Raw genomic sequence first — 21356 nt, 5'->3', positions numbered from 1 at the left:
ATGTTGGTCCCTTCCTCAATAGATGTGAACGGGATTTTCAGCCCTTATTGAGTCGGAATGGCCCCTTAGTTTCACATTACGGTATACTTGGAAAAAAGGTGCTCACGTGAGTTTTGTTTACTTCCTTTCTGATTTGTTCATGCACGTGTAAAGAAAGGTGAGCCCCAAATGATTGCTGTGCTTGCAAAACTACATACTTTGGTTTATTTTCGTGAAGTGTGGTGAGAGTTTAGATATGTATCCTTATTATTTTACTGTCAGTAGTCTTCTATGCTGTTGTCACAATAGAGTTGTAATGTGTGTGTGTTTGTGTCTCTCTGCTTAAGTGATAATGCCCTCGAAGCCGGTGTTTGGAGGATATATTGGCACAGGTGTTGTTAGGCCCGAGACGAAGTAAAGAGCCGGCAAACCGTGCCAATATATCCTCCAAACACCGGCTTCGAGGGCATTATCACTTTTATACAACGGGTTACCAACATATTCAAATAATGATTGACATATTTTCATTAAAAACGTTACTTTGATTAAATAATATATGGTCGTTCATTGTATCGGTTCGGTTGCCAGAGACGCGACCCAGTCGTTTTCTTTTTGTTCTGTATCTATGGATGCGGCCCAGTCGTTCGTTCTTACTGTCATAATGGCTGGCAACGTTCTTATCCTTATTGCTTGCTTATAGCCAACTATGGCTAACTTACAGTCACGTCAAACAGTGCAGCCAGAATAACAGCAAAGTAGCTTAATTTGCATTTGTTTAAGCTGTTTTCTAGTGACATTAATAAGAATGAGCTAATGATGCACGATTTCACCAGGAATAGAAAATGTGAGCTCTCGTCAGCACACTGTTGTTCAGAGGAGTTAGCCAACAACACAGCTAACACAATCACTTCAAACTGAAGCTGGAAAGACAGCAAACTAGTTGCACTTAGTTTCGTTTGACCTCTTTTCTATTGATAGTTATTTGTATATATCCATACAATTGATGCTGATTGATGATTTCGACTGGCTGAGAAAAGCTGCATGCCTTCTGTCTCACCTCGACTTCCGACACGTTCATTAATATGGGAGATCTGGAGATCGAATTTAAATATTGAAACAATGTTGGAAATGTCAGAGAAACAGACAAGTTTTATACAAATCTCCGCTATTGAAAACCAAATGCTAGTCTAAAAGAAATGGGAGATAATGTCTACATGCTTTTTAGAGTGGAGATCAAGTTTATAAATTGTCTGGCTGGGCTGATGAGACAGTGGATTGCCAGGGAGATGGAACATAGTAAATAGGCATTTCAACGTCATATCTTTGCTGGTGGTAACTTGTGGAATAGACACCGGCTGGAATGCAGTTTTAACCAATCAGTGTCCAGGATTAGACCCACCCGTTGTATAATTAAGTGATAATGCCAGAGATGCCGGTGTTTGGAGGATATATTGGCACTGGTGTTGTTAGCCCGAGACGAAGTCGAGTAGTAAAGTAGCTACATTTGCGTTTATTTAAGCTGTTTTCTAGTGACATTTTGTATTTTGTACATAATGTTTTTGCCACCGTCTCTTATGACCAAAAAGAGCTTCTGGATATCAGGACAGCGATTACTCACCTCGAACTGGACAAAGATTTTTTCTTTAAGGAATCGGACGCGAAGGATTTACTGCTGACACCGGACCAGGCCCAAATCCCCGTCATTCGCATGAAGAAGAGACGCCGATACAGGGGACACAGATCCGGGTGCCTTGTGAGAATTCGTCAGCAAGTGGGTAACCCGCCTCTACCATCCGTCCTATTGGCCAACGTGCAATCATTGGAGAATAAACTGGATGAGCTCCGTTCAAGACTATCCTACCAACGGGACATTAATAACTGTAATATCTTATGGTTCACGAGTCATGGCTGAACGACGACATGGATAATATACAGTTGGCTGGGTTTTCCAGGCATCGGCAAGTCAGAACAGCTGCCTCCGGTAAGACAAGGGGTGGCGGTCTGTGTCTAGTTGTCAATAACAGCTGGTGCGCAAAAATCTAATATTAAGGAACTTTCAAGGTTTTGCTCGCCTGAAGTAGAGTATCTCATGATAAACTGTAGACCACACTATTTACCAAGAGAGTTTTCATCTATATTTTTTATAGCTGTCTATTTACCACCACAAACCGATGCTGGCACTAAGACCGCACTCAACGAGCTGTATAAGGCCATAAGCAAACAAGAAAATGCTCATCCAGAGGCGACGCACCTAGTGGCCAGGGACATTAATGCAGGGAAACTGAAATCTATTTGACCTAATTTCTACCAGCATGTTAACTCTAGACCACCTTTACTCCACATACAGAGACGCGTACAAAGCTCTCCTTCGCCCTCCATTTGGCAAATCTGACCATAATTATATCCTCCTCATTCCTGCTTACAAACAAAAACTAAATCAGGAAGTACCAGTGACTCACTCAATACGGAAGTGGTCAGATGATGCAGATGCTAAGCTACAGGACTGTTTTGCTAGCACAGACTGGAATATGTTCCAGGATTCATCCGATCGCATTGAGGAGTATACCACACCAGTCACCAGCTTCATCAATAAGTGCATCGATGACGTCGTCCCCACAGTGGCCGTACGTACATACCCCAACCAGAAGCCATGGATTACAGGCAACATCCGCACTGAGGCTAAAGGGTAGAGCTGCCGCTTTCAAGGAGCGGGACTCTAACCCGGACGCTTATAAGAAATCCCGCTATGCCCTCCGACGAACCATCAAACAGGCAAAGAGTCAATACAGGACTAAGATTGAATCGTACTACACCGGCTCCGACACTGGTCGGATGTGGCAGGGCTTGCAAACTATTACGGACTACAAAGGGAACCCCAGCCGCGAGCTGCCCAGTGACATGAGCCTAGGATGAGCTAAATAACTTATATGCGCGCTTCGAGGCAAGCAACACTGAAGCATGCATGAGAGCACCAGCTGTTCCGGACGACTGTATGATCACGCTCACCGTAGCCGATGTGAGTAAGACCTTTAAACAGGTCAACATTCACAAGGCCGCGGGGCCAGACGGATTACCAGGACATGTACTCCGAGCATGCGCTGACCAACTGGCAAGTGTCTTCACTGACATTTTCAACCTATCCCTGACCAAGTGTGTAATACCTACATGTTTCAAGCAGCCCACCATAGTCCCTGTGCCCAAAAGAACCAAGGTAACCTGCATAAATGAATACTGACCTGTAGCACTCACGTCTGTAGCCATGAAGTGCTTTGAAAGGCTGGTGATGGCTCACCTCAACACCATCATCCCAGAAACCCTAGACCCACTCCAATTTGCATACCGCCCTAACAGCTCCACAGATTACGCAATCTCTATTGCACTCCATACTGCCCTTTCCCACCTGGACAAAAGGAACACCTACGTGAGAATGCTATTCATTGACTACAGCGCAGCGTTCAACACCATAGTGCCCTCAAAACTCATCACTAAGCTAAGGACCCTGGGACTAAACACCTCCCTCTGTGACTGGATCCTGTACTTCCTGGTGGGCCGCCCCCAGGTGGTAAGGGTAGGCAACAACACATCTGCCATGCTGATCCTTAACACAGGGGCCCCTCAGGTGTGCGTGCTTAGTCCCCTCCTTTACTGCCTGTTCATCCATGACTGCATGGCCAAGCACGACTCCAACACCATCATTACGTTTGCCGACGACACAACGATGGTAGGCCTGATCACCGACAACGATGAGACAGCCTATAGGGGGGAGGTCAGAGACCTGGCAGTGTGGTGCCAGGACAACAACCTCTCCCTCAACGTGATCAAGACAAAGGAGATGATCGTGGACTACAGGAAAAGGAGGCCTGAGAATGCCCCCATTCTCATCGACGGGGCTGTAGTGGAGCAGGTTGAGAGCTTCAAGTTCCTTGGTGTCCACATCACCAACAAACTATCATGGTCCAAAAACTCCAAGACAGTCATGAAGAGGGCACGACAATGTCTATTCCCCCTCAGGAGACTGAAAAGATTTGCATGGGTCCTCAGATCCTCAAAAAGTTATACAGCTGCACCATTGAGAGCATCCTGACTGGTTGCATCACCACCTGGAATGGCAACTGCTCGGCCTCTGACCACAAGGCGCTACAGAGCGTAGTGTGTACGGCCCAGTACATCACTGGGGCCAAGCTTCCTGCCATCCAGGACCTCTATACCAGGCGGTGTCAGAGGAAGGCCCTAAAAATTGTCAAAGACTCCAGTCACCCAAGTAATAGACTGTTCTCCCTGCTACCGCACGGCAAGCTGTACCGGAGCGGCAAGTCTAGGTCCAAAATGCTTCTTAACAGCTTCTACCCCAAAGCCATAAGACTGCTGAACAGCTAATCTGCTACTCGCTGTTTATTATAAATTTAAATTTATTTATGCATAGTCACTTTACCCCTACCTACATGTACAGTGGGGAGAACAAGTATTTGATACACTGCCGATTTTGCAGGTTTTCCTAATTACAAAGCATGTAGAGGTCTGTAATTTTTATCATAGGTACACTTCAACTGTGAGAGATGGAAAAATCCAGAAAATCACATTGTATGATTTTTAAGTAATTAATTTGCATTTTATTGCATGAATCAGAAAAGCAGAACCTAATATTTGTTACAGAAACCTTTGTTTGCAATTACAGAGATCATACTTTTCCTGTAGGTCTTGACCAGGTTTGCACACACTGCAGCAGGGATTTTGGCCCACTCCTCCATACAGACCTTCTCCAGATCCTACAGGTTTCGGGGCTGTCGCTGGGCAATACGGACTTTCAGCACCCTCCAATGATTTTCTATTGGGTTCAGGTCTGGAGACTGGCTAGGCCACTACAGGACCTTACATTTACATTTACATTTAAGTCATTACCAGACGCTCTTATCCAGAGCGACTTACATTATTTTTTTATTTTTCATACTGGCCCCCCGTGGGAATCGAACCCACAACCCTGGCATTGCAAACGCAATGCTCTACCAACTGAGCTACATCCCTGCTGGCCATTCCCTCCCCTACCCTGGACGATGCTGGGCCAATTGTGCGCCGCCCCCGCTGGGCCAACCCGGTCGCGGCCGGCTACGACAGAGCCTGGATTCGAACCAGGATCTCTAGTGGCACAGCTAGCACTGCGATGCAGTGCCTTAGACCACTGCTTCTTACGGAGCCACTCCTTAGTTGCCCTGGCTGTGTGTTTCGGGTCGTTGTCATGCTGGAAGACCCAGCCACGACCCATCTTCAATGCTCTTACTGAGGGAAGGAGGTTGTTGGCCAAGATCTCGCGATACATGGCCCCATCCATCCTCCCCTCAATACGGTGCAGTCGCCCTGTCCCCTTTGCAGAAAAGCATCCCCAAAGAATGATGTTTCCACCTCCATGCTTCACGGTTGGGATGGTGTTCTTGAGGTTGTACTCATCCTTCTTCTTCCTCCAAACACGGAGAGCTCTATTTTTGTCTCATCAGACCACATGAACTTCTCCCATTCCTCCTCTGGATCATCCAGATGGTCATTGGCAAACTTCAGACGGGCCTGGACATGCGCTGGCTTGAGCAGGGGGACCTTGCGTGTGCTGCAGGATTTTAATCCATGACGGCGTAGTGTGTTACTAATGGTTTTCTTTGAGACTGTGGTCCCAGCTCTCTTCAGGTCATTGACCAGGTCCTGCCGTGTAGTTCTGGGCTGATCCCTCACCTTCCTCATGATCATTGATGCCCCACGAGGTGAGATCTTGCATGGAGCCCCAGTCCGAGGGTGATTGACCGTCATCTTGAACTAAAAATTACAGACCTCTACATGCTTTGTAAGTAGGAAAACCTGCGAAATCGGCAGTGTATCAAATACTTGTTCTCCCCTCTGTACATATTACCTCAATTACCTGGACTAACCTGTACCCCCGCACATTGACTCGGTACTGGTACCCCCTGTATCTTCGTTATTGTCATTTTATTGTTGCTTTTTTAAAATGTATTTTATTTTACTTTAGTTGATTTAGTAAATATTTTCTTAACTCTTCATTTTTTAAAACTGCATTGTTGGTTAAGGGCTTGTAAGTAAGCATTTCACTGTAAGGTCTACAGCTGTTGTATTCGGCGCATGTGACAAATAACATTTGATTTGATACATCCATAACAATGAGCTAATGATGTACGATTTCGCCTGGCATAGAAAATGTGCTCTCTCGTCAGGACACTGTTGTTCATAGGAGCTAGCCAACAACACAGCTAACACAATCACTTCAAACTAAAGCTGGAAAAACAGCAAACTAGTTGCACTTCGCTTCGTTTGACCTGTTTTCTATTGATAGTTCTCTGTATATATCCATACAAATTATGCTGATTCATAATTTCGACTGGCTGAGAAAAGCTGCCTGCCTGTCTGTCTCATCCCGACTCCCGACATGTTCATGACTATGGGACATCTGGAGATCTAATTTAAATATTGAAACAATGTTGCAAATGTCGGAGAGACAGACAGCAAGGTTTATACAAAATGTTAGTCTAAAAGAAATGTGAGATAATGTCTAGATGCTTTTTATCGTGGAAATCAAGTTTTATAATAATAATATGCCATTTAGCAGACACTTTTATCCAAAGCGACTTACAGTCATGTGTGCATACATTTTTACGTATGGGTGGTCCCGGGGATCGAACCCACTACCCTGGCGTTACAAGCGCCATGCTCTACCAATTGAGCTACAGAGGACAATTTATAAATTGTCTGGCTGGGCTGATGAGACAGTGGATTGCGCAGTCAGATGGAACAGACTAAATAGGAATTTTAAAGTCATATATTTGGCAGGTGGTAACTTGTGGAATAGACACTGGCTGGAATGCGGTTTTAACCAATCAGCATTTAGGATTAGACCCACCCGTTGTATAATTACCTATAAGATCATTTGATCTGATGATGCAGAAGACAGGCAATCAGAACGTTCCTCATGTTGCCTTTTCATTCAAATATTGCCTATGTGGCAACAAGTGTGCCAGACACAAATCACATCGACTTTAGGCAAATACTTTTTACACTGATCTGCAGTTACTGCAACTAGCTAATGATTGTATTGATGAACCTCTCTCCTGACCCTGTTACACCTGTTATCCTCAGGCTCAGCTATGACCCCCAAGCCCTTCAGCCCAGAAGAAATCCAGAGGATCCTGGGATCTCTCCAGAGGCCTGCCGTCTTCCTCAACATTACATGTGATTGGCCAGTGCTCCTCTGGACTGTAGACCACCTGTCACGATGCCTTGGAGGGAAGGCTGTCCGGTTCAGAATGGGAAGGAGACAGCATGAAAAGAAGAGTAAGACAACGGCCCAGTGCAGAAACTCCAAGCCCTACCCCCTAGGCACTTCCTGTAGCCCCTACCCCCTAGGCACATCATGTAGCCCCTACCCCCTAGGCACATCATGTAGCCCCTACCCCCTAGGCACATCATGTAGCCCCTACCCCCTAGGCACTTCCTGTAGCCCCTACCCCCTAGGCACTTCATGTAGCCCCTACCCCCTAGGCACATCATGTAGCCCCTACCCCCTAGGCACATCATGTAGCCCCTATCCCCTAGGCACATCATGTAGCCCCTACCCCCTAGGCACATCATGTAGCCCCTACCCCCTAGGCACTTCATGTAGCCCCTACCCCCTAGGCACTTCATGTAACCCCTACCCCCTAGGCACTTCATGTAGCCCCTACCCCCTAGGCACATCATGTAGCCCCTACCCCCTAGGCACTTCATGTAACCCCTACTCCCTAGGCACTTCATGTAACCCCTACCCCCTAGGTACTTCATGTAGCCCCTACCCCCTAGGCACTTCATGTAGCCCCTACCCCCTAGGCACTTCATGTAACCCCTACTCCCTAGGCACTTCATGTAGCCCCTACCCCCTAGGCACTTCATGTAACCCCTACCCCCTAGGCACTTCATGTAACCCCTACCCCCTAGGCACTTCATGTAGCCCCTACACCCTAAGCACTTAATGTAGCCCCTACTTCCTAGGTACTTCATGTAGCCCCTACCCCCTAGGCACTTCATGTAACCCCTACCTCCTAGGCACTTCCTTTAGCTTCTCCCTCCTAGGCACTTCCTTTAGCTCCTACCCCCTAGGCACTCATGTATCCGAAAGCGTTGAATAGGTATCAGCAGTGACAGGTTTGCTGGTTAGGTGGGATTTTTTTTAACCTATCCAATCGTTTCAGGGGCTGTATTCAGACCCCTTGACTTCTTCCACATTTTGTTACGTTACAGCCTTATTCTAAAATGGATTAAATAGTTTCCCCCCCCGCCCCCTCATTAATCTACACACAATACCCCATAATGACAAAGCAAAAACACGTTTTTAGAAATGTTACCAAATGTATGAAATATAAAAAAACTGAAATATCACATTTACATAAGTACTCAGACCCTTTACTCAGTACGTTGTTGAAGCACCATTGGCTGCAATTACAGCCTCAAGTCTTCTTGGGTATGACGCTACAAGCTTGGCACACCTGTATTTGGGGAGTTTCTCCCATTCTTCTCTGCAGATCCTCTCAAGCTCTGTCAGGTTGGATAGGGAGCGTCACTGCACAGCTATTTTCAGGTCTCTCCAGAGATGTTCGAACGTGTTCAAGTCCGGGCTCTGGCTGGGCCACTCAAGGATATTCAGAGACTTGTCCCAAAGCCACTCCTGCGTTGTTTTGGCGGTGTACTTAGGGTCGTTGTCCTGTTGGAAGGTGAACCTTTGCCCCAGTTTGAGGTCCTGAGCAGTCTGGAGCAGGTTTTCATCAAGGATCTCTCTGTACTTTGCTTCATTCATCTTTCCCTCGATCCTGACTAGTCTCCCTGTCCCTGCTGCTGAAAAACATCCCCACAGCATGATGCTGCCACCCCCATGCTTCACCGTAGGGATGGTGCCATGTTTCTTCCAGACACGAAGCTTGGCATTCAGGCCAAAGAGTTCAATCTTGGTTTTATCAGACCAGAGAATCTTGTTTCTCATGGTCTGAGAGTCCTTTAGATGCCTTTTCGTAAACTCCAAGCAGGCTGTCATGTGCCCTTTACTGAGGCGTGGCTTCCGTCTGGCCACTCTACCGTAAAGGCCTGATTGGCGGAGTGCTGCAGAGATGGTTTTCCTTCTGGAAGGTTCTCCCATCTCCACAGAGAACTCTTGAGCTCTGTCAGAGTGACCATCAGGTTCTTGGTCACCTCCCTGACCAAGTCCCTTCTCCCCCGATTGCTCAGTTTGGCCTGGCGGCCAGCTCTAGGAAGAGTCTTGGTGGTTCCAAACTTCTTCCATTTTAAGAATGATGGAGGCCACTGTGTTCTTGGGGACCTTCAATGCTGCAAAAAAAAATTGGTAGCCTTCCCCAGATCTGTGCCTCGACACAATCCTGTCTCGGAGTTCTACGGACAATTCCTTCGACCTCATGGCTTGGTTTTTGCTCTGACATGCACTGTCAACTGTTGGACCTTATATAGACAGGTATGTGCCTTTCCAAATCATGTCCAATCAATTGAATTTACCACAGGTGGACTCCAATCAAGTTGTAGAAACATCTGAAGGATTATCAATGGAAACAGGATGCACCTGAGCTCAATTTCGAGTCTCATAGCAAAGGGTCTGAATACTTATGTAAATAAGGTATTTCTGTTTTTTATTTTTAATAAATTTGCTACAATTTCCACAGACCTGTTTTCACTTTGTCATTATGGGGTATTGTGTGTAGACTGATGAGTGGAAACAAATATTTTATCCGTTTTAGAAAAAGGCTTTAACGTAACGAAATGTGGAAAAAGTGAAGAGGTCTGAATACTTTCCGAATGCACTGTATGTACTGTGGGGTCTGAAATTATTGACACCCTTGATAAAGATCAGCAATAATGACTGTATAAAATAAATAATTAAAATACTGGGCTTTATTGTATGCTTCCAAAAAGTTGGGAATTATATTATTTATACTAATACATTTGTTCAGAGAAAGATATTTTGTTTAACAAGTAGTACTTTTTTTTATCTCGAAAAGGTAGGGTTCAAAATGATTGCCACCCCTAAAGATTCTTATAAATAAAGTAGTCAAAATGTTAGTATTTGATCCTATATTCCTAGCATGCAGTGATTACATCAAGCTTGTGACTCTACAAACTTGTTGGATGCATTTGCTGTTCGTTTTGATTGTGTTTCAGAGTACTTTACATCACCTCAGCCACAGTCTCTGCAGTGCACTAAAACTTTAGGCATTGTCGTGAAGATATTCTACTCCACCAGTCTTCATAATTGAAGTGCGGTCAGCCATTGAGCACTTTGCTATGCATCCCGCATGGCTAGGTTGTTGTTAATATTTCTCCTTGATAAGTTGCCTCTTTGGCACCAAAGACCTTGTTGTTTACTGTTGTATTTACTGAATAATTTATGTTCATAAAGTTAAAGAAAATATGTGAGAAAGCTGCAACTGTAAGCCTATGTTTAGTTTAGTTCTGCTTTGGTGATGGTATACTGTGCCTTCCCAATGTTCTCAAGTCATTGTTAATGGCCTATTAGTCATTGTTCAGCTGCAGAACAGTCGACCTCAAGCTTCCTCCAGTCGTCCCTGGCAAGGTTTTCAGTTGGATATGGTCTTAAATAAAGCTCCATAAAAGTTGCTTTGTACATTTGGTAGCATAAATATTGCCCTTGGTCTGCCAGCCTTCAGTAGCCTATGTCAAAGAGAGATCATTCATTTCACGGGCAACAATAGAGACTGCGTCCTCCAATAATATGGAGCTGGGTAATTTGACTGCTAAATCAATTTTTACAGCTACATCATTTGTGACAACAGCAGACAGAAGGTGTAATTTAACATGGTTGATTATACATTTTAGTACCGCCACGTGGTACTGACACATTGTTCAACCAGACTAAATCAAATTGAGACGCCAATAGAGAATAGGCACAGATGATTGAAGTCAGGGTGTAAATAAAATCTCAAGCCATTATAATGGTCTTTTGATTAAACATTTTGTTTAGACATGGAATTTATTGATTTGACTATTACATGTTTTAATAGCTTTATTGAAGCACAATACATTTTATCATGATGATTGTCTCTCTCTCCTGTCTGTCTCTCATTGTCTCCTCTCTCTCACTCTCTTTGGCTTTCTCTCTCTCTCCAACTGTCCCTCTATCTTTGTTTATGTCAAAGCACCTCTTTTTGAGACTCAGTGCTCATATGTGGAGGCCAGACTGGAGGAGTTTCAGTCCTGGACAGAGGGGCAGACTGGTGCAGAAGATGTGGGGTGTTTCTCTAACTACCCCCTCTCACTGTACTGGGCCTATGCAGACTACAAATACATCGCACTGCTGCTCCAAGAAAAGCCCTCCATGTTTGAGGTAATGCACTCTCTGTTTCAGACACACACACACACACACACACACACAATTCAATCAATCTCATGATGCTACACAGTGCACCTCTATCCTATAATCAAGGAAACAAAAAAAAACATACTAAATAATTATATTTTCATCAGATTGCAGGTTGTCATCCTGCAATTTGTCTGTGCCTGTGATTTCTTACATTGAATTGTAAGGCATTTGTTCTCAATCACTTGTTTTCCGATTGTCATGAATGATGACTAACTTTGAGGGCAACTGAGGAGAGGACTGTTTTAGCGCTAGACAGATTCAGGCCATGGGGCTAGTTCTATGGAGTGTTCACCTGGCTCTGCCACCGCTCTGCTGAATTAAAGCCATTGTTTTTAACACATGGGCTGCTCTGTTCTGTTCAAAGCACTGACACACCTATGGGTCAGTCAGTTCAGGTCAGGAGATGTATTTTTTTTCAAGTACTAGAATAATGGATGATTATCAAGTAATGACTTGAATTTTTAATTGATCGATAGACTGATCTAAAATGAAATTGACTCCCACACCCTGACAATAGAATACACAATTGTAAATCTCAAACAGATGGGTGAACGTCATCTTTAATGAATTCCTTTGCCCCATCAGCAAAACAGAAGCTAACTGAGCCTAAAGCAGACATTTTCTCTCTCTTTTTTTATGATATCCTTTCGTGACGGGACAGACATTTTCAGTGGGACTTTTCAATGGCAGCAGCTCTTTTCTTTTTGGTCCTCAGGCACTAAAGGACTTGAAAGTCCACTCTAGTTCGAGCGGGCCACTCCATTCTTTCATTTATCTTGAATGATAATAGATGCATATGGGGTGACCTGCATTTATGACAGATCTGCTGAAATTCATGCCTTCGAGACAGGCAGGCAGAGGCCTTTTTACATGATGAATAGTGCCATTTAAAAGTTGCTGAAAGTGAAGATTGCACAGTCTATCATTTACAGTCGCCTGAATATGGTAATGGATTCATTATCCTGGGTGCTGGGCAGAATCCCAGAGTTTTTTTTTTTTTTACCTCCGCTTTTTCATAGGAAATGATTGACAGACCAAATGGTTTGATAAAGAGCCTACAGACAACAAACGTCTTGTTTCCTATACAGTAGTGTTTGTCCCAAATGGCACCCTATTCCAATATAGTGCACTACTTTTGACCAGGGCACATATGGGTCTGCCATTTGCCATTTGAGACACAACCTTTGTTGCCAATCATTACACTGTCTATTAAGCAACCGATGAGATGGAGAATGAGGTTTGCATTTTCACCTGTGTCTTGTGATAATGGAGGTTTGCCTCAGGAGGATGTATTGCTGCTATACCATAATATTGAAACTGCTCATGGCAGTTTGTTATATTTGAATGGTTTGTCATATTTGTATCATGAATATGAATTGTGTTGTATACAATTACAGATATATAAATGTTAGATGAGATGATTTAAATAGATGACAGCAGGAATTGATATGAGAGATTGTAGCAACTGCATGAATATATGTTTTATGATTGGTAATTACAGTGTTAGTAATTGGAACTGTATTGTGTGCCTTACAGGACGTAGTGTGGTCTCAGTTTGGGTTCCCGGGTCGTAACGGGAGAGACAGCACACTGTGGATTGGAACAGAAGGTGCCAATACTCCGTGCCACCTGGATTCCTATGGGTATAACCTGGTACTACAGGTGCAGGGAAGGTAATTATACAGAGCTGTATTGTGTTCAGTAGTGCAAAGCGGGGGGAAAACACAGTGAAACAGAGCGGGACTACCTGGACTTGTCCAATAAGAAGCGCTTGTTTTAGTTTTCTGTTGCAAATTGTTTTGCTCCGATGACTCCTTATGAACACAACCCAGTTTTACATACCTCACAATACCACACACTGCTTTTCCCTTTCCGCTGAGCTGCAAGTAGTAGTGGTGCAGACGATGGATGTTTCCCCTTCACCAACGGAATTGCACTATAGATTAAAATGAAACAATCTAGCAGCATTATAGGTGAGAATAAAAAAGTGCTGGAGGCAGACAATAGATACAGCAAATCAGCACAATGAGAACTGGGTTTGTACGGTAATGATCTACCCACCATTCATCCCTCTAACTCTGAGGAAAGAGGATATAAAAATCTATTTTGGATGATCGAGAGGTGGCGCTTTTTATTTCCTAGGAGGGGAGGGGGTGAGAGAGGTAGGGGAGGGGGTGAGAGTCAGGGGAGGGGGGTGAGAGTCATGGGAGGGGGTAAGGTAGTGAAAGGGGGGGATGAGGCTAGGGAGGAGGGGGGAAAGGGTGAGAGTCAGGGGAGGGGGTAAGGTAGTGAAAGGGGGGGATTGGGGCTAGGGAGGTAGGGGGTGGGGTGGAAGTCACTTGGGGACAGAGTCAGATTGTTCCGCAGGCCCCTGAAAGATAAAGTAATTTTGCTTTGGCAATGTAAACATATTTCCCATGCCAATAAAACCATTTGGAGGGTGGGGGGAGGGAGATGGGTGGTATATGAGGTGAGGCTCTTTAGAATAGAGAGACATTAGTTCTCATGTGGAGCACTGAGTCTACGACAAAAGCTTAAAAGATCCTTTCGAATGTTATCTCTTCACTGCTTTCACATATGAAGATCACTCTATTCTTGTTTTGTTTAAATTGGCTGTTGAAACCTTTCACATTGAGGTAATGACCTAACCAACAAAGAACTCACATGACATGATATTTTCAATAAAGAGATGGATTTTATTGAACTATAGCTTCTTACATTTCCTCAACTACGTAGGGTATAACCATTGTGGTGGCTTCAGTGATGATGGCTGTCCCTTTCAAATAAATATTCATTCATTATGAATCTAAACTGATCCTAGATCCTACATGACCTGATCCTAGAGACGCTTAGTTAATACAGTCCCTGTTGTGTTTTAGGAAGCGTTGGCACCTGTTCCCCCCTGCAGACACGGGTTGTCTGTACCCCAGCAGGATCCCCTATGAGGAGTCTAGTGTGTTCAGCCAGGTGGACGTGCTCCAACCAGACCTCCAGAGGTTCCCTGCCTTCAGACACGCCAGGGCCTACACAGTCACGCTGCAGCCTGGACAGGTACAGCACATTGGACCAGTTTCCCGGACATAGATTAAGCCTAATCTGGACAAAAAAAACTAGTTCAATGGAGATTCTCCTTTGAGCATGCTTTTTAGTCTAGGACTAGGCTGTTTCCAGGAAACCAGCACAACAGGGGCAACATATGGAACTCTCTCTACAAGTATATTAAAGAGAATCCACTCAGCAAACACAGCTATTTGTACAAACTGACACTGTGAAAGTGCTAATCTCTTAATTTATGAGAAAATGTTTCCTCAGAGACAAATGTGTTTGAACCACAGAAATAAAATCGAGCACATGTGTCTCTATGGTTTGGTCAAAAGCATGAGCTGATGTACACCCCAAAATGTTTGTAGAGATGCTGACTAATGGAGAGTGAATTGTATAAAAATTAAGAAAGAAAGTTGCACACGCTATACAGTACACTACATGACCAAAAGTATGTGGGCACCTGCTTGTCGAACATCTCATTCCAAAATCATGGGCATTAATATGGAGTTGGTCCCCCCTTTGCTGCTATAACAGCCTCCACTCTTCTGGCAAGGCTTTCCACTAGATGTTGGAATATTGCTGCGGGGACTTTCTTCCATTCAGGCACATAAGAGCATTAGTGAGGTCGGCCACTGATGTTGGGCGATTAGGCCTGGCTCGCAGTTGGCATTCCAATTCATCCCAAAGGTGTTCGATTGGGTTGAGGTCAGGGCTCTGTGCAGGCCAGTCAAGTTCTTCCACACCGATCTCGACAAACCATTTCTGTATGGACTTCGCTTTGTGCACGGGTGCATTGTCATGCTGAAACAGGAAATGGCCTTCCCCAAACTGTTGCCACAAAGTTGGAAGCACAGAATTGTCTAGAATGTCATTGTATGCTGTAGCGTTGATTTCCCTTCACTGGAACTAAGGGGCCCGAACCATGAAAAACAGCCCCAGACCATTATTCCTCCTCCACCAAACTTTACAGTTGTCACTATGTTTTCGGGCAGGTTGCGTTCTCCTGGTATCCGCCAAACCCAGATTCGTCCGTCGGACTGCCAGATGGTTAAGCGTGATTCATCACTCCAGAGAACGCGTTTCCACTGCTCCAGAGTCCAATGGCGGCACTTCAGCACTCAGCGGTCCCGTTCTGTGAGCTTGTGTGGCCTACCACTTCACAGCTGAGCCGTTGTTGCTCCTAGACGTTTCCACTTCACAATAGCAGCATTTACAGTTGACAGGGGCAGCTGTAGCAGGGCAGAAATGTTACGAACTGACTTGTTGGAAAGGTGGCATCCTATGACGGTGCCACGTTGAAAGTCACTGAGCTCTTCAGTAAGGCCATTCTACTGCCAATGTTTGTCTATGGAGATTGCATGGTTGTATGATAGATTTTATACACCTGTCAGCAATGGGTGTGGCTGAAATAGCCGAATCCACTAATTTGAAGGGGTGTCCACATACTTTTGTACATACTATATAGTGTACTATCTCTGATAACATAGTCCTCCTGCAGAATCCGTATGACGTTTGAGTTATGTGCATCTACCATCAGAAAGCAAACATAGTGGGGGCTGTTCACTTGGTTTATGATCTGATCTACTGTGGATGAGAAATCGGAATGGGATATCCTGCACAACTGTAGGTGTTTTATAGTTAGGATTTTTTGCTTTTCAAGACTGTCCATTTACCCCCTAGAATCATAAAGACACTTAGCAATATTTCACCTGTCAACTTAGATTAACTACTGCCAATGGAACACAGTGTTTTCCAAGTCACACATTGATACATCTGTTTGGCATCAGATATTGGTAAGTCTGTCTTGGCATCAGATATTGATAAGTCTGTCTTGGCATCAGATATTGATAAGTCTGTCTTGGCATCAGATAGAAGTCTGTCTGTGCAAATGAAACAAAGCATGCAGCAGTCAGAGCTTTCCAGACTGAATGAAGTAAGACTGCAGTGGAACCAGGGGATCAATAAGGGCTGTTCACTTTAATAAAGACCAAATCCACATTATGAATGAGACAGAAGCACTTCCGAGGGAGGGAGGGAGGGAGGGAGGACACAAGCTGCCATCTAGTAGCTAGTCTCCCCCACTGTGTTGAACTAGGTGGCATTCAGTACGAAAAAACGGTGTGCATCCTTGAATTAAACGGAAACGGTCTGTTCTGAATGACCAATTGAAAAACGGGGTTGGGTTGTGGGTAAGGAAACGCTGTCAACATGGCCCTTTTAATTTGTCACTCATTGCTTCAAGCCACACCCCGCCACACCCATTAAACGTACCTCAAAGTCTGTTCAAGAACGTTTTGGGGAAATGTGTCGTTCAGTACAAACCGTCATGCAATGTAGCAAACGTTTAATCGAACTGATCAGTCCTTGACTCCTTCAGCTCTACTACTTATTGACTGGCTATGCTCTGCTCTCCTGTCCCCTGGACTATGAGCTGTGCTGCTAGCAGACATTTCCAGATATTTTGGACTCCTTCTGAGCTCCTATTCTGTAATATGTTCCTTATCCGTATTCCTACTGATCACCTTGCATTTCTTCTGATGCCATCTGACCCTGTTGCCCTCTTGCTCCAATAGGTGCTGTTTGTCCCCAGACACTGGTGGCACTACGTGGAGTCTATTGACCCCGTCACCGTCAGTGTCAACTCCTGGATTGAGTTGGTACGTACAGTAAAGTCACCTCCAACTAAATGGTGTTAAGTATGTTTATGGGGAAATTGGACGTTTGAGAGGAGGGCCATAATTACAGTACAGCTTGATGAAGAGTTTCCCACCACTAGCTACCACTACCGCCCATAGGGCCCTGGTCAAACTTAGTGCACTATATAGGGAATAGGGTGTTATTTGGGACGCAACCACAGTGATGGATGTGAGGGGTGTTGAGGCTCCCTGATGCTGTTGGTTTTTGAGTAATGAACAGGCATCAGAGTAAAGATACCCCTGTCATAATGATTTGTGAGTTTGCATGTAGAGGAGTGGTGCGCTGCATAACACATTCACATACAGGTAACTGACAAAATAAAGGAAACCCTTGAGTAAATGAGAGGAAAAAAGTATATTGAAAGCAGGTGCTTTCACACAGGTGTGGTTCCTGAGTTAATTAAGCATTAACATCCCATCATGTTTAGGGTCATGTATAAAAATGCTGGGCAGGCCATTATTTTGGCTACCATGGCTATGCCCCCATAGGATGACAATGTCCCCATTCACAGGACACGAGTGGTCACTGAATGGTTTGATGAGCATGAAAACAATGCAAACCATATTCCACACTTATGAGAGATTCTGGAGCGGCGCCTGAGACATTTTCCACCACCATCAACAAAACAATGATGGTGTTTCTTGTGGAAGAATGGTGTCGCATCCCTCCAATAGAGTTCCAGACACTTGTAGAATCTATGCCAAGGTGCATGGAAGCTGTTCTGGTGGCTCGTGGTGGCCCAACACCCTATTAAGAAACTTTATGTTGGTGTTTCCTTTATTTTGGAAGTTACCTGTATCTAGATGAGAGGAGTGTGTATTCAGGTAGTGTGTCACCTTCGATGCCTCCTGATAACTGGCTCTGAGACAAGGTCACAGACACAATCAATTACGCCTGCTGCACATAATGTCTTTATCAGCGACTTCTTTCCCTTGATAGGAGTTTTTCTTTCTACTTCCTGATCTGATACAGGAAGTTGATGATGAGGCGAGAGTAGGCGAGGCCCTCACCAAAGCCATTGTCTGTGCTCTGAAGACGACACCTAGTGACGACAATGATGATGACTGGCTCAATCCCACTGAGGTACAGTATCCTGACACTAGCCTGAGTCCTAGATCTGTTTGTGCTGTCTTGCCAATTGTCATTGACAATGACCATAGGAGTTGGCAAGACAGCATAAACAGATCTTGGACCAGGCTATCTTGACCCTGACTTACCCTCTTCACACTCTGACTAAAAATTGGCAGTTCAGGTAGCACTGCCACATCGAACCCCCTGTACCGCGCAGAATCTGATGGCACATTTGCCATGCACACTCAGGATCATTCTCAGCGCAGTCCAACCATTTTGTTCTCCTTATAAGAGCACAGATCAGAGGGAGGAACTTGTCCCGGTGGACTGAGGTCCAGGGAAAGACAAAGTCCCAGGAATGCAGCATAGAACAACAGAGAGGAGATGACTGAATTCCAACCCCCCCCATATTGACCAATCTGTCTAGCTCCAGTTAGCATTTGACTTGTTGACTGGTCTTGTGCTAGAGAATACCTAGCCTAAAACCTGCCTTTTTAGTTAAGAAATGAAAAGCTCCACAGAGACTACAAAACAGAGCATTGCGTGTGTGAGACTAGTTAGGAGACAGAGTCCCTGTAAACACACAGTACTGACCATGGTCCCTGAGGTATGTCAACCCTCAGTAAAGCGGATAGTGCCGAAACATTGGTTCTTTTCATAAAACGGTTGGGAGTATAATTTCAACTTTTTTATTTTTCCGAAGGTGGGGTTGGTGGGACATGATGAGAACATGCAGTACCTGAACCTGGCTGTGGGGGCCTGCATGGAGAAGAGGGGGACTACAAGTCACCGTGACCAACAGACCCAGGACACCCCAGCATGTCCAGGGGCCAAGCGTGACTCCAGGGGCCAAGCTAAGAACACCAGCTCTTCATCACGACCAGCAGAGGGTTCTTCCTCCTCGTCATCCTCATCTTCCACACCATCCACCGTGCCCTTCGGCCCTCACCTCATCCCTGTGACCTGGAACCAGATCACCAAACAGGAAACTACAGAGCAGAACCCCAAAGACCAAGACGGACCATCCCCATCCAGAGACTGTGACATAATCAGGCCTAGCAGCGTAACACAAAGCACCCCACTCAAACCGGTCAGTGGGAGTAGAGCCCAGCACCAGCATGGAGGGGAAGGCATATCCAGCTCCAGATCAGCCTCAGACCCCCAAGTGTTACCACAGCCAGGGTGCAGAGATCGAGGAAGGCCATCACCTTGGGACAGAGACCAGGGTGAAGGTGACAGAGCACACTGCCTCGTATCCATCACCACCAACGACCTACTGCAGTGCCTGGTTCACCCTGAGGTCATCGCTAGGGTCACTGAGCTACTGATGGAGAGACAGAGTCAGGTCAGGCACAGCCACAGCCACAACACCATAGCTTCATAGTCTACATTCCAATGCTCATACTAGCATGCTACTTAGATTGAATGCCACAATACATTACTTCATTCTAAGTGGTAAGCTAGTATGGATATTGCAGCAGAGCCTAACAAGTAGATTGTAAGTTCCCTCAATTGTTAAAAATGGGGAAAGGAGTCATCAATAAGTCTATAGAGTTTAACAGGGTTCAGTTGACTTTAGCAGCTGGGGTAGTCAAGGTACAGTAGATCATGGTGTTAATACCTCTGACAGTCGCTCTTATTTCCCCTAATACTGCTGAGTCTCTCTGGTTACGTCCCAAATGGCACCTTGTTCTCTATATAGTGTACTACTTTGACCAGAACGGCTTGATGATGAGGCGGGAGTAGAGCGGTCCTGGTCTAAAGTAGTGCACTATATAGGGAATAGGTTGCCATTTGGGACACAAGCCTCTGTGGAGTTAGCAGTGATTCAGAAACCACTGAATGAACGGCCGTGCTCTGCAGGTCCCATATGGGAAATCCTGCCTGGCTGATCGTTATTCCACAGTGTCGGAGAAGGGAAAACAGAAAGAGGTGGGGCTTCACACTTTTCTATATTTTCTAACCCTCCTGCGTCTTCTTTTTCTACCCCCATCAACACTGAGTGTACAGAACATTATGAACACCTGCTCTTTCCATGACATGGACTATCCAGGTGAAAGCTATGATCCCCTTTTTGATGTCACCTTGTTAAATCCACTTCAATCAGTGTAGATGAAGGTTAAAGAAGGATTTATATATGAATGGATTCTAACTCTGTATACAAAACTGTATTGTCATAGGGAGTTGAAGTCCTGAGTAACAGCGACGCATTTAGAAAACATTCCATACCCAGTCAAATGCATTCCTGACATTTTGATGTGGTCTGTCATAATGAAATCTGAAATTCTAACTCTGCACTGATATATGTATATATTGCTCCTCCATATACACATTCTCTCAGTCCTTGTGTAATGATTGTACAGTGAGATCATTGGAAGATTTCTATACACGCCAAGCCAATAGCGCTCCAAAATAGCACTTCAAATTCAACTTTGTATAATCCTTGTAATAATAACAGTGATAGCTAGTATTTCTCAGATGGCGGCTACATTTTCTGCCTTCCATTCCCCAGCTGGTAGATTATGTTTGCGTCCCAAATAGCACCCTATTCTATATTTAGTGCACTCCTTTTTAGTATTTTTTAGTATTTTATTAGGATCCCCAATTAGCTGCTGCCAACCTGGAGCTACTCTTCCAGCGACTACTCTTCCACTATAGACCAGGGCTCTGGTCTAAAGTGGTGCACTACAGTGAGGGAAAAAAGTATTTGATCCCCTGCTGATTTTGTACGTTTGCCCACTGACAAAGAAATGATCAGTCTATAATTTTAATGGTAGGTTTATTTGAACAGTGAGAGACAGAATAACAACAAAAAATTCCAGAAAAACGCATGTCAAAAATGTTATAAATTGATTTGCATTTTAATGAGGGAAATAAATATTTGACCCCTCTGCAAAACATGACTTAGTACTTGGTGGCAAAACCCTTGTTGGCAATCACAGAGGTCAGACGTTTCTTGTAGTTGGCCACCAGGTTTGCACACATCTCAGGAGGGATTTTGTCCCACTCCTCTTTGCAGATCTTTTCCAAGTCATTAAGGTTTCGAGGCTGACGTTTGGCAACTTGAACCTTCAGCTTCCTCCACAGATGTTCTATGGGATTAAGGTCTGGAGACTGGCTAGGCCACTCCAGGACCTTAATGTGCTTCTTCTTGAGC

General features: G+C 44.8%; 1 protein-coding gene across 1 annotated transcript; it reads left to right on the top strand.

The window, feature by feature from the left end:
* Positions 1-8: 8 nt before the first annotated feature.
* Positions 9-20924, top strand: LOC121554877 (HSPB1-associated protein 1 homolog). The gene is made up of 8 exons (XM_041868597.2): positions 9-106; positions 7111-7305; positions 11163-11350; positions 12923-13059; positions 14266-14437; positions 17005-17088; positions 18101-18211; positions 18903-20924. Exons 2-8 carry the CDS (start codon positions 7119-7121, stop codon positions 19581-19583), a joined length of 1560 nt encoding a protein of 519 aa, XP_041724531.1. The 5' UTR covers positions 9-106; positions 7111-7118; the 3' UTR covers positions 19584-20924.
* Positions 20925-21356: the final 432 nt, after the last annotated feature.

The sequence above is a fragment of the Coregonus clupeaformis genome, chromosome 40, assembly GCF_020615455.1.
Source record: "Coregonus clupeaformis isolate EN_2021a chromosome 40, ASM2061545v1, whole genome shotgun sequence".
Classification (NCBI taxonomy): Eukaryota; Metazoa; Chordata; class Actinopteri; order Salmoniformes; family Salmonidae; genus Coregonus; species Coregonus clupeaformis.
This window is presented reverse-complemented; position numbering and strand designations above follow the sequence as displayed.